The following is a 23496-nucleotide window of genomic DNA, read 5'->3' as shown; positions in this document are numbered from 1 at the left end:
AGGCGGTGCTCGAAAGTAACCACCGGATAGTTCTCAACTTGACAACTAAATAATATTATATATAGATAACTTTCTAATAGTTTTCTCCCATATCTTATTACTAAATTTGCAAATTAGCCTTATATTTCTAGAGTAAATCACTAAAACTAGAAGGTTACATAACCTGCTACTGATCGATTAATTTTCCATTGTTAGAATTATTCTTTTAAAATAGTTAAAATAAAAGCATAACAGGTTTTTAACTCCACGAATTAAATAATTTTAATTAAGGTGACAGTAGAAATTCAGATATCATTAGAAGTGAATATTCAAGATCTAAAGAGAAAACTAGAGCTTAAAGTACGCCTCTTTGCACTTGTTGGCAGCCTACAATACCTCTCAGTTACTAGACCAGACGTTGCCTTTGCTGTTAATCGGCTCTCTCAGTATATGCATACACCAACTGATATTCATTGGGCTGCACTAAACCATGTACTCAGATATCTAAAGGGAACTTCCCCCTATGAATTGATTTTACATCACAATTCTTCGAACAGTCTTCATGCATTATGTGATACTGATTGGGCAGGAGACAGAAACAATTATTTGTCTACTACATGTTACATTGTTTATTTGGGTCGCAATCTCTTGTCATGGAGTTCGAAGAAGCAAACAAGCATTGCTAGATCCTCCACTGAAGCCAAATTTCGAGCTGTATCCTCTACAAGTGCAGAAGTTGTATGGCTCTGTTCTTTACTTCATGAATTGGGTCTGCAAACTTTCACCTAATGTAATTATCGTAATTTTTAGAATTAGATTAATAATAGAATAATAGAATTAAAAGGATTAAAATTTGATAAGGAACAGGATTTAAAATTTAATTAGAGTTTTGGGCCTAAAATTTAATATGGATAACTTGTAGGTTAAGAAATAGGGTTTTGTAATGTTATAAATACACCATATTCGTCTTCCTCGTTTTAATTATTAAAATTCGTAGGCCTTTATTCATAAAATTCAGCAAGTCTTATAAAATTCGTAAAAAATTCATCGTAAGTCGGAATTCAGTGATCCTGGACTTTACGGAATGATATTTTCGTTCTCTACAACTTTCGTGTTTGGTATTTTCAAGATAACATCGTTTAAGGGGTCAAAAAGAGTAATTTCAGTTCTGGTCAGATTTTGAGGTAAGTTTTCGATCGATCTTACTAGCATTTTCAAAATTGTATGTTATGCGTTTATATTTGATTATCAAAATATGGGCTAAGTGATGATATATTTGAAAGTATTATGTGTTAGAGTATATGTATCGTTGTGCATGTGTGGCGTGTCTCGGTCATAATTTAAGATCTTTGATTTATGCCATGGTTTGTGAAAATATCGAATAAGAACTTAGGACCGCAGTCACCGGATTGTAGTGACAGTTTTGTAAAAATTTAGGACCGTTATCACCGGGTTGTAGTGGTCTTGGCATGAATTATTGATTTTGAATTATTATTGTCTATGTGCTATGTGTATTGTAAATATCGAATAAGAATAGGAATGTGTACCGAAAGTGTTTATTTCGTATATCGTATCGTATATATTTCGTATTTTGTTATATGTGTATATGTTATTTGGCCTACTAGTTGGATTGATTGTTTTCTTGCTGGGCTTCGCAGCTCATCCTTTTAATATTTCAAGTTCGACCTAAGAGTTCGAATTGGATAGCATTGAAGTTTTAGGACTTAGGATTTGATTAGATTAACCTTTGGACCGCTTCCGTTAGCTGCGCTTTAGTAATACTCACCATTGTAATAGAATTTTGGATTAATAATTGTATTGGAATTTAATTTTGTATTTAGATTTAATAGTCTGGAAGTGCGGGCTGTTACAGTTGGTATCAGAGCAGGCTGTCCTTCGGAGTGTATTAGGTATGGGACTAGTACATTCCCCAGGTAGGGCTGAGCATTCGGTCGGTTCGGTCGAAAACCGAACCGAACCGAAATAACCGAAAACCGAAAACCGAAATTCTAAATTTTTCTTAATCGAACCGGACCGAAATAGCAATTCGGACCGGTCCAAAACTGAACCGAAATATTCCGGTTTATTCGGTTCGGTTCCTGTAAACCGAATTTTTATAAACCAAAGAAATTTTGTAGAGTATAAAATTTTTAAAAAACCAAAGAAAATTTGCATTACAGATTCGTAAATGAAAAGCAAGCTCTGCAAGTCGCTAATTGGCATATGCCATTTTACAAAATATTAAAAAGTAGCAGTAGCACAGCCACATGTGCTCAGCAACATAGACTCCTAATCAATTATACCGGTTTAGTGTTGGCTGAAGACTTTGTTTCAAAAGGAATCTGAAGAGTAGTTTAATATAGATATGGAAGAAGAATTTAGTCGTTGGTGTTCAAATTGAATCGGACATCGATGGGATGAATGACGATGACGACTGAAGGCTGAAGCTGCTGAAGAGTGAATTAGCAAATTTGGTCATCTAGTCTATTGCTGTCTAATTTTGTTTGATATTTATGTTTTACTAAATTATTATATACTATATAAAATAATATATACATATATATATTTCGGTTATTTCGGTTAAACCGAATTAATAGTCTGAAAAACCGAACCAAACCATTTTAATTTCGGTTTTAACCGAAAAATCAAATTGACCGGAATTTTTTAAAAAAATGAAACCAAACTGAACCGAAATGTCTCGGTTCGGTTCGGTTTTTCGGTTTCGGTTCGGTTTTGCTCAGCCCTATCCCTAGGATTCGATCGTGTGGACCATAGTTTGACCTTTGGTAGATCAAAGGGTAGACGTGTCATGAATTTTAGGATTATTGTGAATTTGGGGACCAAATTCTTTTTAAGGAGGGTAGTATGTAATTACCGTAATTTTTAGAATTAGATTAATAATAGAATAATAGAATTAAAAAGATTAAAATTTGATAAGGAATAGGATTTAAATTTTAATTAGAGTTTTGGGCCTAAAATTTTGATCCAATTCTAATATGGATAACTTGTAGGTTAAGAAATAGGGTTTTGTAATGTTATAAATACACCATATTCGTCTTCCTCGTTTTAATCATTAAAATTCGTAGGCCTTTATTCATAAAATTCAGCAGCCTTGTAAAATTCGTAGAAAATTTATCGTAAGGCGGAATTCAGTGATCCTGGACTTTACGGAAATATATTTTCGTTCTCTACAACTTTCGTGTTTCGTGTTTCAAGATAACATCGTTTAGGGGGCCAAAAAGAGTAATTTCAGTTCTGGTCAGATTTTGAGGTAAGTTTTCGATCGATATTACTAGCATTTTCAAAATTGTATGTTATGCGTTTATATTTGATTATCAAAATATGGGCTAAGTGGTGATATATTTGAAAATATTATGTGTTAGAGTATATGTATCGTTGTGCATGTGTGGCGTGTCTCGATGATAATTTAAGATCTTTGATTTATGCCATGGTTTGTGAAAATATCGAATAAGAACTTAGGATCGCAGTCACCGGATTGTAGTGACAGTTTTGTGAAAATTTAGGACCGCTATCACCGGGTTGTAGTGGTCTTGGCATGAGTTATTGATTTTGAATTATTGTTGTCTATGTGCTGTGTGTATTGTAAATATCGAATAAGAATAAGAATGTGTACCGAAAGTTTTTATTTCGTATATCGTATCGTATATATTTCGTATTTTGTTATATGTGTATATGTTATTTGGCCTACTAGTTGGATTGATTATTTTCTTGTTGGGCTTTGCAGCTCATCCTTTTAATATTTCAGGTTCGGCCTAAGTGTTTGAGTTGGATAGCGTTGAAGTTTGAGAACTTAGGATTTGATTAGATTAACTTTTGAACCGCTTCCGTTAGCTGCGCTTTTGTAATAGTCACCATTGTAATAGAATTTTGGATTAATAATTGTATTGAAATTTAGTTTTGTATTTAGATTTAATAATCCGGAAGTGCGGGTTGTTACACCTAATTTGTAATTTCTTAATTGAATTTAGACTGAATCTGTCCATATATTACCTTAGTTGTATGAGCTTTAATCACTAGCATGTATTTAATCACTAGCATGTAAACCTAATTCAGGCCTATTTAAAGGATCTTGCATTTTTTTAGTGAAATATCAAGTGATCATAATTTTATAAATTAAACATTAACTGAGAAACAATTTTGCTAATTTTGAAAGTTAAATAAGTTGTTCAGAAATTATTTGTCTACTAAAACAAGATATTTAAAAATATTATTTTCACCGCGTAAAATTATATCTCAAATTACTAACAGAAACCAGGTACAAAGCCCTACTCTTTTCCCAATACATGAATTCACAATATATACAACACAATTTAACAAACCAAAAATAATGAATTGTATTATATCATAGTGTTGTCCTAAAAATAGGACACAATTTCTCCAAAAATCTCGAAAATCAAACAATAAATCTAATATTTCTATAATTTTATCTACACAAAACATAAAATTACATGATATCTTTGCACATAGGCTTGTAAGTTACATGATTTTAATTTTTATCTGATGATACATAACATGAATGACCTAAAAGAATAACCAAGTAGGAGATGATATGCCAGAAGTGCTATTTGATCAGAGATGTTCGACTTCTATTTAGAGTAGTACTGTTTGGTATACAATTCCTAGTTAAACCATACTTGGATTTCAAGTTTGACACAAATACTGATAAACTCCAAAAGGTATAAAAGTTAATGTCTCTAAAATCTTTGACTTGTACTTGTTCATACTTGATAATTTGATAAAGAATGATGAAAGGTACCAGCAGCATCACTGATCTGCACGAACATATCATTCTCGAAATTTTATGCTTTCTTCCGGCAAAATCTATTATCAGATGCACTTGCGTGTGCAAAGATTGGGCGAATTTGATTTACCAACCATATTTCCCACATGAATACTTTTCACGAGGAAAAGCTCCTCTGCATATGGTGCTCGAAAGTAACCACAGGATAGTTCTAGTTCAACTTGATGAATCATTGTACACTGCCACTTATCCTTTCAATTTTTCGATACCTTCGAATTCAGTGTTTGATTTAAACATAAGACTAAGGCATCCTCGTGTTCCATCTTCATTCATAGCTGTTTGTGCATGTAATTATACATGTTGGATCGTGGCTCTTGATTTATATCCATATGTTATGTATCATCGCGATAAGAAATATAAAAAATGGCCACAATACCATCTGTACAATCCTGTAACAGGTCAACATATTGTCGTACCAAAACCTAATAAGTGTTATGTAGTGTGGCGTAACTGTGCTTTGATTTTTGTTCGGAAAACCAATCAATTGAAGTTGTTGGAAATTTATGATGATCAACGAGGACGAGCCGGAGCAAATATGCAGACAATTGGGACAAAAACGTGGAGAAAAATTGAAAAAGTTCCTTATCAAGATTACGGGCGTGTGCATCCGGTCTTGCTAAATGGACAGTATCATTGGCTCGACTGCAAGGAGATTCTCATAAATTCTCTTGACGCGGAAGAAGAGGTCTTTCGGGTGATTCACACACCACCATCTTTCAAGAACTGTGAGGTGTCGAATCTTGGAGTATTAGATGGCTGTCTTTGCCTCGCTAAGCTGGAGAACCGAGAGAGCGAGATATGGGTGATGAATGTATATGGCATTCAAGATTCATGGACTAAACTTTTTGTTGTTTCTGTCCCATCTTTAGGGCCCTTTACACGCCTTAAAAACGGAGAATTTCTGATGCTGGGCCAATCGTATGTGTATGGGATTGAATATGCATCCGCTATGGTATGTTATAATCCACGTGCAAGACATTCCAGATATATCACTAGTGACACACCTGACGAAGCATTGAAAAGATTACGAATGTTCAGTTAGGGAACTATTGCAATGTATATTAAGCGCTAAATTCTCAGCATTTAAGTTTACAATTTCAAATAATTTTTAGTATTTTTTCATCTTATAAGCCTCTTGTTTTCGTTTTTAACTTCAGATCACTACAAGAAAAACGTCAATAAACAACGGTTATGCACTGATGTGAAAAATGCAAAAAACCGATGTCTACGTGGGTGTAGTAAAAGGTCCTGTTTTTCATATCGGTTCTGGAACGATGTGAAAGACAGTATAATACATCGTTTCTAAATAATAACCGATGTATTAGATATACTAAGACATTGGTCAATAACTGATGTGTAAAAAAAGAAACGATGTCAATTGTACTTATACAACAACGCTTCTGTACATAGAAACGATGTATTTGACATATTAAGACATCAGCCATTAACTGATATCAGTGTTACATATTTACCCATCATATATGCAGATGCTTATTGTTTATATTGTTCATCATCATTCAGGTAATCATGTTCTATTATCTGGAGCATAAGTGTTTCTTTGATTATCATACCAACCTGTCAACAAGAAAGGAAAATATGATCTTATCTACTCAAAACAAGAAGAGGACTACATGGACAGAGGACCTAAGACATGAGCTTGCGTCCGCCCCTATATGTCCTAAGGCTCCTTCCATGCATTTGACAGAGTAGAGATGCTCTCACACCGGAAAGCTATAAATCAGAGTCCCGGCCCTCCCCTTTTGTCCCCCGAATGTTCTTGAACATGTTTCATCAGCCCATTTTTAGACTAAGACACCATGTTAATATTATGATGATAATAAGTTCTTGAAGGTGGCTAAAGTCATGAATATCTATGACAGCACTGACAGTAAGTTCTGGATACTAGACAATGAAAGTCTCCGATTGTTCTCCACATTCTTTGATTTCAGATTGTCACAGTCTATATAATTTTTGTGTCTGTCCTATGAATCATAGCACAGACACAAAATGCCTTATCTAACAGTTGCAGAAAGCCAGAAAACACTCAACTATATGCACCAACAGGCAACATGAACACTTTGAACTCCGTGCTTCTCAGACAAACAAAATTTGAAGCAAAAGAAACACAAGAATTCAAAATCTTGTCAAATGGAATAAGTTTCTAATAGTTTTATTGCTGCAAAACTTATAATTGGCTATAATACAGTGTCCAGATTAAGGATAATCTAGTCAACATAGTCTCGGAAGTGTGACTATCAATATATCTCCATGCTTTTGATCGTGGATTATAACATATCATCCCTTTCAGTGTGCTCTACAACAATATGTTGACCTGTTATAGGATTGTACATGCAGTAGTATAGGCATGATTTATAATATTGTTGATCTGGGTAGTAGGGAACGCGAGGGTGTAAATAACGAGCCAGTATCCAACTCGTAACAGCACACGTATAAACTGGTGAGTGTAGGGCTCTTGAAATTAGTCCAATGTTCAAATAATAAAAAAGGATAACATTATAATGATAACAAAAGGCAGTAACAGAAGGTTGATGAATTTGTAGAACTGCTATTCTTAAAATGGCTCATATTAAAGATTATCATCATTCATCTGGTCATCAGCAAGACGCCTTTATGCTAGTGAAAAATATAGAACTAAAAAAACACTCTGAAAGTAAATATGATGAATCCGTGAAAATCACATTGTATCTAAATCCACTGTGGAAGAATTTTAAACAGACACACTCAACTTCACTACCCTTGTCGTTCATCTTTCTTTCTTGGCGAAAGACTTGTACTGCTACAAGCCTTTTGGTCTTTCTTGGTGAGATGGAACTTGCCCAGCTGCATGCCTCCGGTGATCCAGAGGTTGTCTAAAGCTTACATTTTTAATAATAGGCCTGCAACTTACATGCTGCAACAGATTCCAAAATCCAAGTATGTTTAAGAACCCGGAAGCCAAATTCAGTTGCCAAATCCTCTGCCGTTCTTAACCTCTGCAACAGGACAGATTCGTTTTTGCCCATGTACTGTAATGGATCAACATTGTATACAACTACAGTTGTCGAAGATCCCTGCACAGGACTACTTAAAGCAGCTAATTGTTCCTTGTTCTTAATTACAAAACCACCAGCTGTTGTAACCAAATTTAAGAGGTCATCCTTGTATGCTGGCAAAAAATCACCACTAAAGTAGAAATTGATGCCACTGAAAAGCGTGGGTGCCTGCATAAAAAACGTCAAACATCAGAACATTATAATGTCACAATGACAATATATCCACTTTGGGAAACAATTTGCCAATTCGCTAATATAATGAATGATGGTAATCAATTCAATCATTCTTACAATCAAAACACTGCATATTTTGAACACAATTTAAAAGAAGCAAAAAATTAAAAACAGAAGCTCAGGGATCTGTTTTCCTGGGATTTGTAAGCTATAGAATTTATATGACACTTCTAATAATATTAGAAGGAAAAAAAATTGTACTCCCTCCGTCCCCCTCAATTCTTTACATTGGGGGACGGGGACTCGGCACGCACTTTAATGCTCTTATTAAATGTATTTGCATAATTATTTTTTAATTTTTTTTCTTCTAAATAAAAATATAATGTACAAACTTTTATACAAAAAAAGAAAATTTTAAAAATAAATTACGGAAGTATACTTTATAGTTGCCTTAAAATGCGTGTCAAACATGTGAAAAAAACTGTAAAGAAATGAGAGGAACGGAGGGAGGATTTAATATATTCACTTACATTTAGTAAGCAACGAAGGAAAGTTTTTATTAAATAAATACTCACTTACATTTTGTGAGCAACGAAGCCTGCCTGATTTGGGACCACCCCAACATCCATGATTGTCTAGGCCAGCCTCATACTTTTCTTCATCTTCTGGTCTGTTCATTTCCTTACAAGCTTTGATCCCTACAAGTAGAGCATAGTTTGTATATATATGATCAATGGATGGTCAAGCACTTGATCTGTATTTTATTATCTCTCTCAAGACAAAAAAAGAAGACATATTCTAACTTTCATGTATATAGAAAACTCCACATGTCATTTTATGTAATGTCATTTCCCACAATTTCTAACAAGGTTAATGTCCACCAAAGTCAATGCCAGTCAATAAATTTCAGTTGCAACTTAAAAAAGTGTGGTAAAATTTTAGGAATATAACTTACAGTCCATTGTAACGACCCATCTTCCATGTAAAATAGCCATGAGAACTTTTAAAGTCCTTGTATAAGCACCATTAGCATCAGTCGAGGCAATCACGTGGGTGACATTTGGATTCCAAGACCTTGAGATAGTGGCACCACAAGTGCTTGCAAACTTTGCTAGATAACACTGCACGTAAAACGTTTATATAGATATTAAGTTCTAGAATAAGTAATAAGCATCCTGCATGAATGATAGTGGGTCATGTATAAGTCGAAACAGAAATATGTTTAGATGTACTAAAGCTTTTTAAGTACTCCCATGTTCTACGTATAATTACTTGGTGTTATTTTCACATGAACGAGACAACGACTAAGTTCATAACTAATTTTCTGCTCATGTGTGTACATCTACATGTTTCAAATCCTAAGAATTGATACGTGTGCTTCATAATAACCAATTTACCATTATTTATAAAAACCTTCCAAACATTCTTATTACAAAAGTTTTCAGTTTCACGCGATTCTATCCAACAAAGGACTACATATTAATTAACAAATCTATACTATACTATTATAAGCAGAACACCCTCTATTTGGTAGTTGTTGGTCAGTTGTTCGGTACAATTGTTTGGTACGGTAAATAACAACCGTCAAATCTAAAGACAAATAGATAGAAACTGTTGGATGTAACAATAAAATAATATTAAACTGCTCTCATAGTTTCACGGTTCGAACAACATCGTATTATATTTGAACTTTTATATTCTTTATTTTTAACAATTTCTACAAGTTCAAGATTCGAGTCCCGTGAACAACATATTATATATTATATTATTTATTTTCAATCAAGTCTCAAATTATCATAAAACATATATTATTATAACTTATTTTATGTTCTTCAATTTATTTATTAACTATTGAAAATCTATATTAATATATTAATAACTTTAAGATAAAATATATTATTAAAATTATTTAAGTGTTAAAAGCAATCCGTACATCGCACGAGTTATAGGCTAGTTAAAGATGACAACTGAAAATACTTATTAAGGTCAAAAGAAGCAGACACGCAGATTTTATTAATTTCATGTGATAATAGTTTTTGTTGAATAGTCATTAGACTTCATACTTGCTATCATTTTTTGAAACTGTAGAATGCTAGGTGAAAAATTTAAAACTAGTCTAAATTTTGGAAGATACTCAGTTCGAACATATAATCACGACTGCTATTCATATTGAAAGAATAATTTATGAGACCTGCCAAAAAAAGGCTATATTATGAGACGAAACAATAACCAACCTTCTCCTCAGTAGACAAAGCAGATCCACAAAGTACCCAATCTTTTGGTCCAGTAAGCGACGATGCCCAGAAATTTACCTGCTTAGGTGCTCTGGATACAAAAGAAACAAAAAACAGACATCAATAGTTGTGTGCAAAAGACTTCTTGTAGAATAGCAATTTATATCAATTATACATTAAAACTGTGAACTGAGATCTGTATTTGCAGTGTCTACCTTCCATAATTGTTTTGACTACCTAAATATACAGCAAAATAAAACAAGTTCTCTAAACAAAAGTAAATAAAAATACAGAAACTAATTTCAAATTGTACATTGGTGCTGCAACGGGTTCGGCTTTATGAATAACTTCCTTTCTAAATTTAGACCTTTCGCTTGGAAACTTGACAGATTTGTGAACTGGACATGTCATTAAAAAGTCATCCTATAAGCACAAAAAACAAAAAAATCAGATAAAGAGGAAATTTTTATGTGATAGTCATTATTGCAGATGACTATATAACAACTATTCAAGTAAATTGAAAGACTTACGAAGTCCCATCTGCAATCTGAGGTTTTTATTGCACAAGGTACATGATAACTTCTCCTGCAGGACTTCATAAAGCAGCCAAGTCCAGCTCCTTTTAACCCACACATACTGCATTTTAGCTTTGAAGCCCTGGCTAATTCTGACTCTAAATTTCTTATATAGTCACCTTCATAGTATACTTGAGGTGTCCTGAAATAGAGATTGATATAGCTAAGACTTGTATAATCATAAGGGAATCACATTTAACTGACACTGCCTTGCTGCCCGGATGACACAACTTTGGACCATATAAATTATATATGATTAACTAAATCAATGAGACGAGCTTAAACAATAAGATACAGCTTTCAGTTGTACTTGAAGTACCATATCAAACTAAGTGAACACAGATTATTTACCAAGGGTAACATACCAATCAATGCACATCTTGTGAACATGAATTCCATTGGAGAAAGGTTTTAAACTCCCAACAACTAATTTCCCATTAGCATAATGTATCATCTCCCCAGTTTCCTAAAGACACCATAAAGGAACTGTTGATCAGTTTAAATGATAGCCAAAGAAATGAATTATAGTTTTCCCACCAAACATATTCCTAAATAACCTATAGAACAGTGTCAGAGTTGAATAGTTACAAACAAGAAAAGCAAAACAGGCAGTAACACTAAAGTGCAATGCAGATCTTAAATCAGAGAGCTTACATCTGTGACCTCTGAAGAATGGCAAAATGCACAAACTCCACCTGTATCTTCAGGATTTGATTTCTTCTGCCTCTTGGCATCCCGGCAGCTCGCTGGATCAGAACTGTTATCATTAATATCACCCAACGAATCTGTGCAAGCAGGTGAAAGTTGTCCCATCTGATTCATGTCTATTTCCTCCACTTTACTCGCTTCATGCTTCACACTTCCATCTTTAACAGGCGACTGAAAATTCGTAACCCTGCCTCCAGCATTAAAGACTGATGCATCAAGACCAGTCAACTCCACGTGTTTGGCTTGAATACCTCCGGAGAGTGCACTTTTGATGGGGTTCTCGTTTAACATTTTCTCCTCTTCAGCAGAACCATTGAGCAAATCATGACTGCACTTCTTAGCTAATAGAGGGAAAAAGGTCCCACTGCTGGAATTCCCATCTGCAGCCACTTGGTTAAGCTCGGTCTTCATGCCATCAACAAAGTTTATCTTGACCGAGCCAGGAGACATATTCAACTTCTTTGCAGCATCTACACAGATACAGTAGTCCAGCATGTATATTATAGAATATTTGACCAAGGAATCACAATTAAATTAAAAATATAGAACAGATTGTGATAGTAGTACAGAACATCTTACCACAAGGAACGGCTTGAAAGAGAGTGTTTACAGAAGTAGCATCCAAGCTTCTGTAGATACTCACTAGACTTTCCATGAAAGGTGCAGACCTCACCTCTGTAAATTTTATCAAATTCATGAATAAGTAAATGTATAGATGTTACATCTTTGGGCTTAATACCTTACAACCATACAAAGTAACTAAATTGACCATCTTTTTCTGTAATACTAATGCATAACAAACATAGACAGTAACTAAACTAAGAATAATCAGTTACATATTGCATCCAGTTTGCAAGTTAAATATCTGAAAACTGAATCTTCTTATTTTTAGTCCTAATAAATTTATAACTGCCATATCGGCAATATTTGTCCAAATTAGTGAAAAAGTAAGTTCATTGATGTTCCATGAATAAAAGGTATTCACTCCCTTAACAACGGTAAAAAAACCTCTCATATAACAATGACAAAAAAGTAAGCAACAGAGATATTGTGTTTATGAAATCTGAGGAACATAATGAAAATCCACATTTTTTAATCACAGACCAGTACATATCAAGTCCATCACAGTCACACCTAAGGTCCCGGAATGAAGCGATGAACAAAGACCATAGCCCTACTTCCATATGTATAGTGCAACTTGTTCACTTTTTTATTCTCTATCCTAATAAATTTATTTTGAGGTAAACAAATCTTGTGATCAAAATGCTTAAACTTTATAAAGTAAACTATTTAACTAACTTCCATAAATAACAATCACAATTTATACAGGTCATGATGCAATTCAATGTCAATCACATACTATTTCTTCATACATCAATCCACATACTTGGATTTACAAAAAGGGCACTCAGATCCAAACTTATAGTAATGTCTTACAATTCTATCTAGAGGTGAACTAATCTACCAATATATAAGTAAACTATTTGATTAACTTCCACAAATCACAATCATCATTTATACAGGTCATGATGCAATTCAACGTCAATCGCATTACTAACTCTTCATACCTTGATCCCCGTATTTGGATTTACATGAAGGGCATTCAGATCCAAACTTAGTAGAAGTCTTAACACAGCAACTGCACATATACATAAACAAACAAAGATCCAGTCTTTTTAGAATCACACCAAACAAGACTATACACAAACAAGTGAATGCACGTAAACCAATTAAAATAACTAAAAAGTTCAGGGGAAGTTACAAACTTGCAAAAGATATGGTCACAGGGTAGCAACACAGGCTGGCTCAGCAACTCAAGGCTGCAAGATTCACAAAATTCAACAATTCAGCATACAAAAGCACATCAACACAAAACAAATATTTACAGCCGAGAGAGAGAGAAGGGAGCGAGAGAGAGAGAGAGAGAAGGGAGAGAGAGAGAGAGAGAGAGAGAGAGAGAAGGGAGGAAGAGAGAGAGAGAGAGAGAGAGAGAGAGAGAGAGAGAGAGAGAGAGAGAGAGAGAGAGAGAGAGAGAGAGAGAGAGAGAGATGGACAAAAGGGGTTATACCAAAGAGGGCATTTGAGCTCAAGAGCGAGTTTCTGAAGGTGAAGGAGCCATGGATTCAGTAGTCTCCAAGATTGACATTCTTCAGCCATTGTTTCTCAAAATAAAGCTCTAAATTTCTTGATTGTTAATAGAGAAAATCACAAAAATGCTAACTTTAATAGTAAATCAGACAATGAGAATAAATGGGGTGTTATAAAGATGAGATTTTTCAGCGGTGAAAGCTTTGAATTTGGCGGGCAGAGAATTTAGGGTTTGTTGAAATCAAGAATTAATTCCCGCCATTCTTGATTGAAATGTTTCAATTGGCGGGTCATGGGCAAACTAATTTAGGGCTTTGGTTTAAAATGGGTATTGATAAATAAGTAAAAATGGCCCACTGGGCTCCTCAGATAGTGTGCTAAAGTCCGAAAATGGGCTTTGATGTGTAAATCAATTACTACTCATTGGGCTCCCCGGCTTTCTTGCAAAATACAATACTGCCTACCCAAAATATTTCTCAAAATAGTTTTTTTTTTTTTTTGAAACAGAAGAATATATTCAATTCAAACGATCAAAAGATAGAGCCTCCAACAAATACGTAGGAGGGGATGTGAAATCAATAGGGAAATGAACTAAACATGGGATTCTAGCTAACTCGTGAGCTACCCTGTTAGCATTTTTCCGGACAAAACTAATTCTAACCTGAGGCAAGCAACTCAGTTTCTATTTGCAATCATCAATAACATCACCAACTTCTAATATATATTCTTTCTCACCTGTGATAGCTGTGACGGCAAGCAACGAATCTGATTCTAACTCAAAATTCGTACTATGAGATTGATACACCTTAATCCAAGACAAAGCCTCACTTATTCCAATGGTTTCTGCTTCAAAAACGGAGTTCACCATGGGCAGACTAACACTCCTTCCTGCAATGAACGAACCAAGATGGTCCCTCAAGACCATTCCAACTATGAAGGTGCTTGCATTCTGAAAGACAGACGCGTCCACATTCACTTTGAGGCCACCTGTATGTGGACAACGCCATCTACTTTCAAATCTCTCAGCATTTCCAGTTGAACGGGGAAGAGATGAAGCCTGAATTTTCTTCGCTTGAATCCACTCTGTATACTTACTAAAACTACTATCCATGGCATACGCAGCAGTTACATGTTTACCATCCCAAACACGTTTATTCCTCCAAAACCACACACCCCATAAGACAATGCAGATCTTTACAATCTCATCAGAAAGAGCAGAGCTAATTTTATCCAAGAGCCAATCATGAGCATTTTCTATAGAACTTCAATCATACCATAGGTTGACATGGCGCCAACAATCTACAGCAAAAGCACAGTCAAAAAAGAGATGGGCCATATGTTCAATATCAGCACAACACATCGGGCAGGTGATAGGGACCCTCACGCCTCTAGAACTTAGTCTCCTTCGAACTGGTATAACATTTCGACAGAAACGCCAAACAAAAATCTTCACTTTAGGAGGTAATCTAAGGTACCACACTTTGTTCCAACCCACAGACTGAGGGATTGATACCTCACCATAATTCAAGTTAAACCAATAATGATAAGCAGATCTAGCACTGTAAACTCCATTTTTTATGCCGTCCAAACAACTCTGTCCCTAGCCTCACGTTGAGGGATATAAAGAGCCAGAATTGCATATGCATCCTCTTTGAGAAAATTATGTCTTACTAATTCTGCATTCCATGTTTTCTCCCCAGGTCGTAACAAACTTGACACTTTCTCCATTCTACCATCATAGATCGAATGTTGCTCAACACAAAAATTGGTTTTTGTCCTGAGCCAAGGATCTTTTGTAGCAATGATGTCATTCCCATTGCCAATAATCCATCTAAAACCTTTAACCAGCTCCTCTTTAGCAGTCCAGATCCCCGACCAAATGAAACTAGCTCCCTGCCCCTTCACAGCTTTAAGAACAGCCGTATGAGAAAAATAGCGAGCTTTAAACAGCCTTGCCACCAAAGTATCAGGCTTTTGCAGAAAATGCCAGATGTGTTTTCCGAGTAAGGCAATATTGAAACCATAAAGATTTCGAAACCCCAAACCCCCTCTACTCTTAGCAAGGCTCATATTGTTCCAAGAGAGCCAATTTATCCCAGTTTGATTGTCAATCATGTTCGACCTCCACCAGTAGTTATTAAAGCACTGTTCTATCTCTCTGCAGAGGGTTTTTGGAATCAAAAAACACAACATACAATACGAGGGAATGGCTTGTGCCACATTCCTGATCAACACCGTCTTACCAGCTTGAGAGACTGGTCTGGATTGCCAAGATCGAATGCGCTTACTTGCTTTCTCTTTCAAATAACTGAAGACTCTCTTTTTTGATCTCCCAACCAACAATGGAAGCCCCAAATACTTGGTATTTGTTAGATCATTATGAACTTCCAGAATGGATGATAACTCCTCCTGCACTTCACGTTTGACATTCGCACTAAAGTATACTCCTAATTTCTGAAAATTCACTATTTGACCTGAGCATCTACCATAATCCATCAATAAATTCTTTATACTCGTGGCCATTTCAATGGTAGCTCTAAAAAATAAGAAGCTGTCATCAGCGAAAAGAAGATGAGAGATTACTGGAGCACCTACACAGACTTGACATCCATTTATTTCTCTATTATTTGAAGCAACATCAATAGCGTTTGAAAGGCCCTCAACACAAAGCAGAAAAAGATAAGGGGAGAAGGGATCCCCTTGTCAAAGTCCCTTCCTAGGGATAATTGGACCAATAATAGAGTCATTAAAACAAAAATTATAAGTCACCGTTTGAACGCACATCATCATCCATTCGATCCAAGTATCACAGAAACCCGTTATTTTCATTCTTTGTCTAAGATAAGACCAACTAACCCTATCATACGCTTTACTAATATCTAGTTTGAGAGCTACCTCTCCCACTGATCCACGTTTTTTCTGGCTCATATGATGAATTAGTTCAAACGCCACCAAAACATTATCTGTTATACTTCTATTCGCCACAAACGCTGATTGATTTTCAGAAATAACCGAAGGCAACACAGACTTTAACCGATTAGCAAGCACCTTAGCCAAGATTTTGTAAAGGACGTTGCATAATGCTATAGATCTGAGATCCTTTAAACTACAAGCATTTTCTTTTTTCGGAATAAGAACAACATTAGTGCAATTCAGCTCACCTGGAAAATTTTTAATACGAAGCCACTCCTTACAGTATTTGAACACCTCCTGCCCCATGATCGACCAAAACTTTTGAAAAAATGCAGGGTTTAGTCCGTCAGGCCCAGACGCCTTATCTGGGTGCATCTGCTTGATGGCCACACTAAATTCCTCAAAAGAGAAGTCCTGCGTTAATGTCTCGTTCTGGGCTGTTGTGACAGTTCTATGGCCATTAAGATTTTGATTACTAGCATTGCTATCAACCTCTGTGAAAAGTGTAGTAAAATATTCCTTAACAACTTCACACATACCGTCCTTATCCTCCACTCGAATTCCTTCATTGTTAATTAAGAAACTGATCTTGTTTGCTTTTTTCCTTGATGTTGCTGCAAAGTGAAACAGTTTGGTGTTCTCATCCCCGTCTTGAAGCCAGTAAAGCTTTGCTCGTTGCTGCCAGTAGGTTGCTTCATCAAGTAGGAGGGCATTCAGTTTTTCTTTTACCTCTAAATACTCTCTCACACTCTGATCATCACTGCATTCCACTAGTCTGTCCAGATTTCTCTTATGTTCTTGAATTTTATCTCTGAATTTGTGGAAAAAAGACCTCCCCCACCGAGCCATGTAAGAGGAAACCTCAAAAAGTTTGGGGAGTAAATGAATAGAAGGTATTGATTTCCAAACCTCCGTGACTTCATTAACAAAATTTGGTTCTCGTAACCATATATTTTCAAAGCGGAACCTGAATGTTTTCCTCGAGATGTCAGCCTTAAAGAACTCAAGTAGCAAAGGTTCATGATCATACACCGGTGTGTGCACAACTTTCAAGTTAAACATAGGAAATTTATTCCACCACCCCACATTCGCAAAGCCTCGATCAAGCTTCTCTCTCACCCAAGAACTGGTTCCTCTACTCTTTTCCCAAGTAAAACGACCCCCAATAAGCAACAACTCAGACAAATGACACTCTTCTATGGTACTACGAAAACCGTCGAGCAGAAATTGAGGATGAGCTGTATTGCCTCGTTTATCTGAAGCTTGTAACATATCGTTGAAGTCACCCCAAATACACCACGACAAGGTAGACAAGTCAGCTAATCTCCGAAGTAGATTCCACGACTCTCTTCTTCTAGTTCGTTCAGGATACCCATAGAAACAAGAAAGCCTCCATGAAGCAGCATTACTTTCTGAGAAAACCACATCAATATGGTGCTGAGAATATCCAAAAATCTCACACTGCAAAGGACATTTCCATAAAACAGCAAGACCCCCGGCACGCCCTACTCTGTCAACTGTAAAACAATGATCAAAACTGAACTGAACTCTAAGTTCTTCAATCTTATTTACAAAAGAAATAGTTTCAATAAGAAATAGAAAACTGGGATTATGATCCTTCAACAGATCATGCAAAACTCGAACTGTGCGAGGGTTCCCAAGCCCTCGACAGTTCCAACTTATACAACTCATTGCAAGTGGCTAGCTTGCTGCGCAAGCGTAGCCAAAAAAGGTTGAGAGGTTTCCACACAATCAGCAGCAGAAAGAGTGGAGTCCTGTTTTATTTTGTCCTGATCTGAAATTGAGTTGAGATTTCATGGGCTTCGCTTCTTTGTCTTTTCCTTTCCTCCAAGTTAAGCCCATAATGCTCTTCTGAATCCAGCCCATCCGTCACATTACTTTTTGAAATTCCCTCCTTGAATTTTAAATTGCCAACTATAGAATTCAGTTTATCCGAATTATTAGTAAAAGTAGTTGTTTTCCCCCTATAATCTCTCCCAGGATAATCTGTAAGCGAGTGATTAGGATTTTTGAATTCCTGATTAACCGCTCTGTGGTTATCCAATCCCGCCTTTTGTCCCCAATCCCCGTCACCATCATCCCTGAGCCACCTACTCCTGGTACCACCTGTCGCCCTACGAGGCTGAGCCCTTAACCATTGTCCCCACTCCTTACTAACCTCATCACTACCAGCTTCAAGTCTCTTCTGGCAAAAACGCTCCGTATGAGAAAGTAAACCACATATAAAGCAGAAATCACCCAGTTTTTCATATTTGCAGCTAACAATGACTTCTGACTTATCCTTTTTACAATTTTTTTTCCTCCTCTTCAAAGGCTTGCGTACATCAACTCTAATCCGCAATCGCATATACTCCCTCCAGATACTCGAGTTGTTTTTTGTATCATAAAGTAAGAATGTGCCAAAGAAGTTCCCCAGTTGTTTACCGACCACTTCAGACATGTAGCCTACCGGTAGGTCATGAATTTGGATCCAAAAATCCAACTCATGAAGTGATACTTTTATAGGATCTTCCCCTGCCTTAATGACATTCAGCACCAGTAGGGCACCGTCAAATGTCCAAGGACCATTTGTATTAACCCAAATCATGTCATCCTTATGATATAATTGAAACAAAAATAGTCATGGTTTCAAATCCTTTATATTGATTCACATCGCAGGCTTCCATAGATCTGCCATCTTTGATTTCATAGCACGAGCGTTGATACTCTTCTCTGTCAAAAACCGCCCCACTAAACATAGTTCAAACCTATTAATCTCCTCCTCAACACCTTCATCGAGAGACAACTCCTCATTCTCTTCATTGGCAATATCGAGTTATGCCACATTCATTTCTATATCCTCCATTGACGGACTAAAGTAAAAAACTCTCACTGTCTATAACAGAAGAAAGGAGAGACAAACTCAACAGCTCTCACATAAGGAGAGAAAGAAAACGTCCAGTATTATTATAACTAAACCAGCTTATACTTATTTTTCTTTTTTCGTAAAGAATATAATTACTATTAAGTTTTATTCTTCAAAATTTATCACTAATTTTGATTTTTTTTAATAGAATATGATGACTATTATTCTTAAAAAATTATGGTGATTAAGAATTATAAATTTTATAAAAAATGAGTAGTTACATTGAATTAAATTTTATCTCCTTTTGTTGAGAACTATAATCTTATCCACTATTAAAAAAACAAAATATCAACAAATCAACCTGAACTGAGGTAAAAGGAAACAAAAGTGAATTTTATAATCCTTACATTATCGTAATTAATCTCATTATAAGTGCTATGAATGAGCTATCCTATACTCCATAGCATCAAATAAAATTAAGATTAAAAGTTAAGTCATCCAATTCAACCCAGGGGCATACACGTTCTGCTAGTTGTACAGGAATGTTCTTCAGTTTTAGACAGCCAACTCTTTGAAATTGTTTGAGAGAAGGGAAAGCTCCGTCCCCAACTTCCAATTCTTCCAATTCTTCCAATTCTTTCAATCTTAAAATTTGAAGACTTGGAAACCCATTCTCACTACATACCATTTTGTTTCCCATGTACACATAAGGACCCAACTCAAGAGCGGTGAGATTCAACAAACTTCCCAGAGTGGGCATTGGATCTTCTGTCAACTCACTGCCGATTAGACTTAAATCCGTTATTGAATCGGGCAGATGACGTAGTTCCGATGGATCCTTTAGAGTGTTCAATAAGGACACGCTCTTGAGACGATTGCAAGACGAGAGTGGTTTCAGTGTTGGAATCTCAACGTTAATCCATAGGGCTAATGTTTGGAGACTTGTTAAATTGGCTACAGACTCCAGCGTGTAACTGTATTCTTCTTCTTCTTCATCATCTTTATCACATATAGAGAGTGTATGGAGGTTGGTAAGATTAACAGTATCAATCTTCATCCATTCTTTATACTCTATACGATCAAGAGTCTGCAACTTTGTTTGGTGGGTACCTATATTCAAACTCCCACTAATTCGAATGTGTAGATGCCTCAACTCATGCAGCTCACAGATCTCTTTCGGAACTGTGTAGTCTGTATTCCTCCGACCGTGCAAGGTTTGTAGCTTTTTAAGCTTGCCTATACTTGCTGGAATTTCTATAGTTATTGGAGAATATAACTCAGGACCCATTAAGCCCAAGTATCTTAAGTGAACTAAATCTCCTATTTCTTCTGGTATTTTCTTTAAGTGTACCCTATCCATATCTAGGATTTTGAGATTTTTGAATTTCGAACACACCAACTTCATTTCTTTTAATTCAAGTTTAGCACCAAAATACCTTACTAGTGTCAATGAACGCAGACGTAAAGCATCAAATCTATGCTCAACTAGTTTCAAGTACTCACCTATTTCATTGTAAATGGCATGACGAGGTTGTCCTTCCAACAAATGAATGAGTTCTGGATGGTGTTTACCTGAGTCCAAAACGACCAACAACTTGTGCTCCTTTGCTTTTTTTATGGCAAGATCACGGACAAGATCATGGACCCGGCAACTCTCAACTTGTCCGCTCCATCGCAATTTATTAACCTGAAGCAAATTACGGTTAATCAGCTCATTCAAACAGTTTTCAGCCATGTCCTCCATGATTACTCCTTCACCTTCTTCGGCTTCTGATATGAATTCCTCTGCAATCCATAGACGCTTCAACTCGTCTGGATCAATCACATGGTCTTCCGGGTACCTTGCAAGGTAGAGAAAACAGTCTTTCATTTGGGGAGACAAGTCATTATAACTCAAACTCAGTATTTCTTCAATCTGGAAAGATCCACCATCCTTCAAGTGTCTCCATATATGCTCCTTCACCTTTGACCAATAATCATAGCTCATATAGTGTAATAACAGGCCGCTCAGTACCACAATTGCAAGTGGCAAACCTCGACATTTACCAACCATCTCCTTTCCTAATTTCTCCATATTTTGGGTTGTTGGTTTTGCTCTCTTACAGAACAATTCCCAGCTCTCATCTTCCGTTAGAAAACGGAGTTGATGGACAAAACTTTTGTCGTCAACCGTCTCTGCAACTGTTTTGTTGCGGGTGGTTATGATGATTCTACTACCGTTTTTCTGGTTTGGAAATGCAATTTTAATCTGGTCCCAAACCTTTATGTCCCATATATCATCAATCAAAACCAAATATCGGCCTCGACTTTGAAGTAACTCTGGCAGGTGCTGCAGCAAATGGTACTCGTCCATGGTTGACAACTTTTGTTCGTACTCAGCTCCCATAAAAGACGTCACTATTCTCTTCAAAACATCTTTTATGTTATATTCGTTGGACACACAAACCTTAGCACGAGTATCAAAATTTCTCAACTCGCTAGAGTTGTACAACTTTGTGGCAAGTGAAGTCTTGCCCAAGCCCCCCATTCCGTGAATTGAAATGACTTTGAGGGAGAGGTCCTCGCTATTAAGCTCCCCCATCAAAGTCTTAAAATCATCCTCGAAACCAACCACTTCCACCTGGTTATTAATGGCGGTTATTCTCAACAATGTTCTCTCTTTCTGCTGCTTGTTTGGTGTGGCTAAGATGTTGTCAATACGGTACTCATTTCGCCTATTCTTGATCACTTCAATCCTTTTCTTGATTGAATCTATCTCCTTGCCGATATCATAAAGTGTAGCTTCTTCTTTGATCAAGCAAAAACAGGCCCGAACACGATCCCAGATACCTTGTTTCGGAGCTGCATATTCTTCTTGGTGAGCACTGAAATCGCTCAGGATTTTTATCGCATCATTGGCGACATCTCTGACGTCCTCCACCCAGTTGCGAATTTGCTCCTCTTCGAGTCTCGATTCTGCAGATCTTACGGAAGAATGGAGGTATCGCAATTCATCTTTGAGCCACCTTAAATTATCTTTCACTTCTAGTAGAATGTTAACTTCTTGTGCAATAAATGCACCAAGCTTTTCAATTGCAAGAGATACGATTGCATCAACCATTCTTCTTTATTAAGCTTTATGATCTGAAGGTAATCGAAGTAACTACAACAAGAACAATACTTATTTATGATTTGTAAGGTCTATTGTGCACAGAATTACAGAAATAAAAGCATGTGTTTGGTGTCCCTACAAAGAGGCTTTAGCAACCTGTCACTTCTCTTTAGCTAAAGATGCCCTCAACACTGAAAGAGTGTCGTGTTTTGTGTGGTAAAATAATATGAGCATGATTAGAAATGCAAAAAAATAGATAACTGAAGAGCAATGTCTAACATATTGTTGTTGAATTTAGGTACACCTGAAAGTGATCGTAATCGAATATTAAGTCCATAAAAAGAAGAGAAATCTCAGAGGGGCCATAAAAGATATAGAATGTAATTATAATTATAATTACAAGTCTTTGTAGCAATATAGAAGAAGAGGGACCATGACAGCAGAGTAACTGGACTGAAGATTGTGTGGTCTATAGTAACTTGAAGCATGTGTATGGTGTCCCTATAAAATAGAGCACTGTCCTTTCACCATAATCGCTACAATGCAATTCTTCTTAAGTGCATAGTAAGTCTCCAGGGAAATCTACCCTATTGAGTTACTATTAGTCAAGCAGATGAAAAGGATGAAATTCAGGTACTTGACAGTAGCGTTTGTTGAAATTAAGGATCCAGAGCCCAACTTCTTCGGGGACACCATTTACTTAAGTGATTATGTCACTAGTCACCCGTCCAAATTTAAAAAAAATGTCATTTTCACTAGACTTTTCGAATTTGATATTTGTGTGCTAAAATTTAGTATTTTAACCATTTAATCTCCAATTTAGATCATATAACTGTAAATAAAACTAAATATAAATAGGGACACTTCACCTCTTTTAGTGAGGGCACTTTATAAAATACACATATTTATATCTTAAAATTTTAATTAAAAAACAGCTAAACTTTGATTCCGTGGGGCACTTGTCCACCCCTACATGAATCTGCCCTTGATTCT

General features: G+C 36.1%; 3 protein-coding genes across 3 annotated transcripts; 1 reads left to right on the top strand and 2 right to left on the bottom strand.

Moving 5' to 3' along the window:
• Positions 1-4742: 4742 nt before the first annotated feature.
• Positions 4743-5843, top strand: LOC141671660 (F-box protein At3g07870-like). Its single transcript, XM_074477950.1, has one exon. It carries the CDS (start codon positions 4743-4745, stop codon positions 5841-5843), a length of 1101 nt encoding a protein of 366 aa, XP_074334051.1.
• Positions 5844-7307: 1464 nt separating this feature from the next.
• Positions 7308-13844, bottom strand: LOC141671844 (BRCA1-associated RING domain protein 1). Its single transcript, XM_074478228.1, has 12 exons — positions 13614-13844; positions 13312-13365; positions 13114-13184; positions 12125-12220; positions 11492-12015; positions 11203-11303; positions 10793-10979; positions 10576-10685; positions 10263-10353; positions 8984-9149; positions 8608-8726; positions 7308-8022 (listed from the first exon to the last, which is right to left on the bottom strand). The coding sequence occupies exons 1-12, from the start codon at positions 13700-13702 to the stop codon at positions 7687-7689; spliced, it is 1944 nt and encodes a 647-aa protein (XP_074334329.1). The 5' UTR covers positions 13703-13844; the 3' UTR covers positions 7308-7686.
• A 5900-nt stretch (positions 13845-19744) lies between these two features.
• On the bottom strand, positions 19745-22962 carry LOC141671843 (putative disease resistance RPP13-like protein 3). The gene has a single exon (XM_074478227.1). It carries the CDS (start codon positions 22510-22512, stop codon positions 19879-19881), a length of 2634 nt encoding a protein of 877 aa, XP_074334328.1. The 5' UTR covers positions 22513-22962; the 3' UTR covers positions 19745-19878.
• Between the last annotated feature and the right edge of the window lie 534 nt (positions 22963-23496).

Source organism: Apium graveolens, chromosome 7 (assembly GCF_009905375.1).
Source record: "Apium graveolens cultivar Ventura chromosome 7, ASM990537v1, whole genome shotgun sequence".
Lineage (NCBI taxonomy): Eukaryota > Viridiplantae > Streptophyta > Magnoliopsida > Apiales > Apiaceae > Apium > Apium graveolens.
The sequence above is the reverse complement of the archived record's forward strand: the minus strand, read 5'-3'. Positions and strand labels throughout refer to the sequence as shown.

Bases quoted from the DNA above. Each gene is read 5' to 3' on its own strand.
- LOC141671843 (XM_074478227.1), bottom strand. From the start codon at position 22,512: ATGGTTGATGCAATCGTATCTCTTGCAATTGAAAAGCTTGGTGCATTT.
- LOC141671660 (XM_074477950.1), top strand. From the start codon at position 4,743: ATGATGAAAGGTACCAGCAGCATCACTGATCTGCACGAACATATCATT.
- LOC141671844 (XM_074478228.1), bottom strand. From the start codon at position 13,702: ATGGCTGAAGAATGTCAATCTTGGAGACTACTGAATCCATGGCTCCTT. The intron at 13,366-13,613 runs GTATAACCCCTT...TGAATCTTGCAG, and splicing joins GAGCTCAAATGCCCTCTTTG to CCTTGAGTTGCTGAGCCAGC. The intron at 10,354-10,575 runs GTACAATTTGAA...TTTTGTATCCAG, and splicing joins GAACCCGTTGCAGCACCAAT to AGCACCTAAGCAGGTAAATT.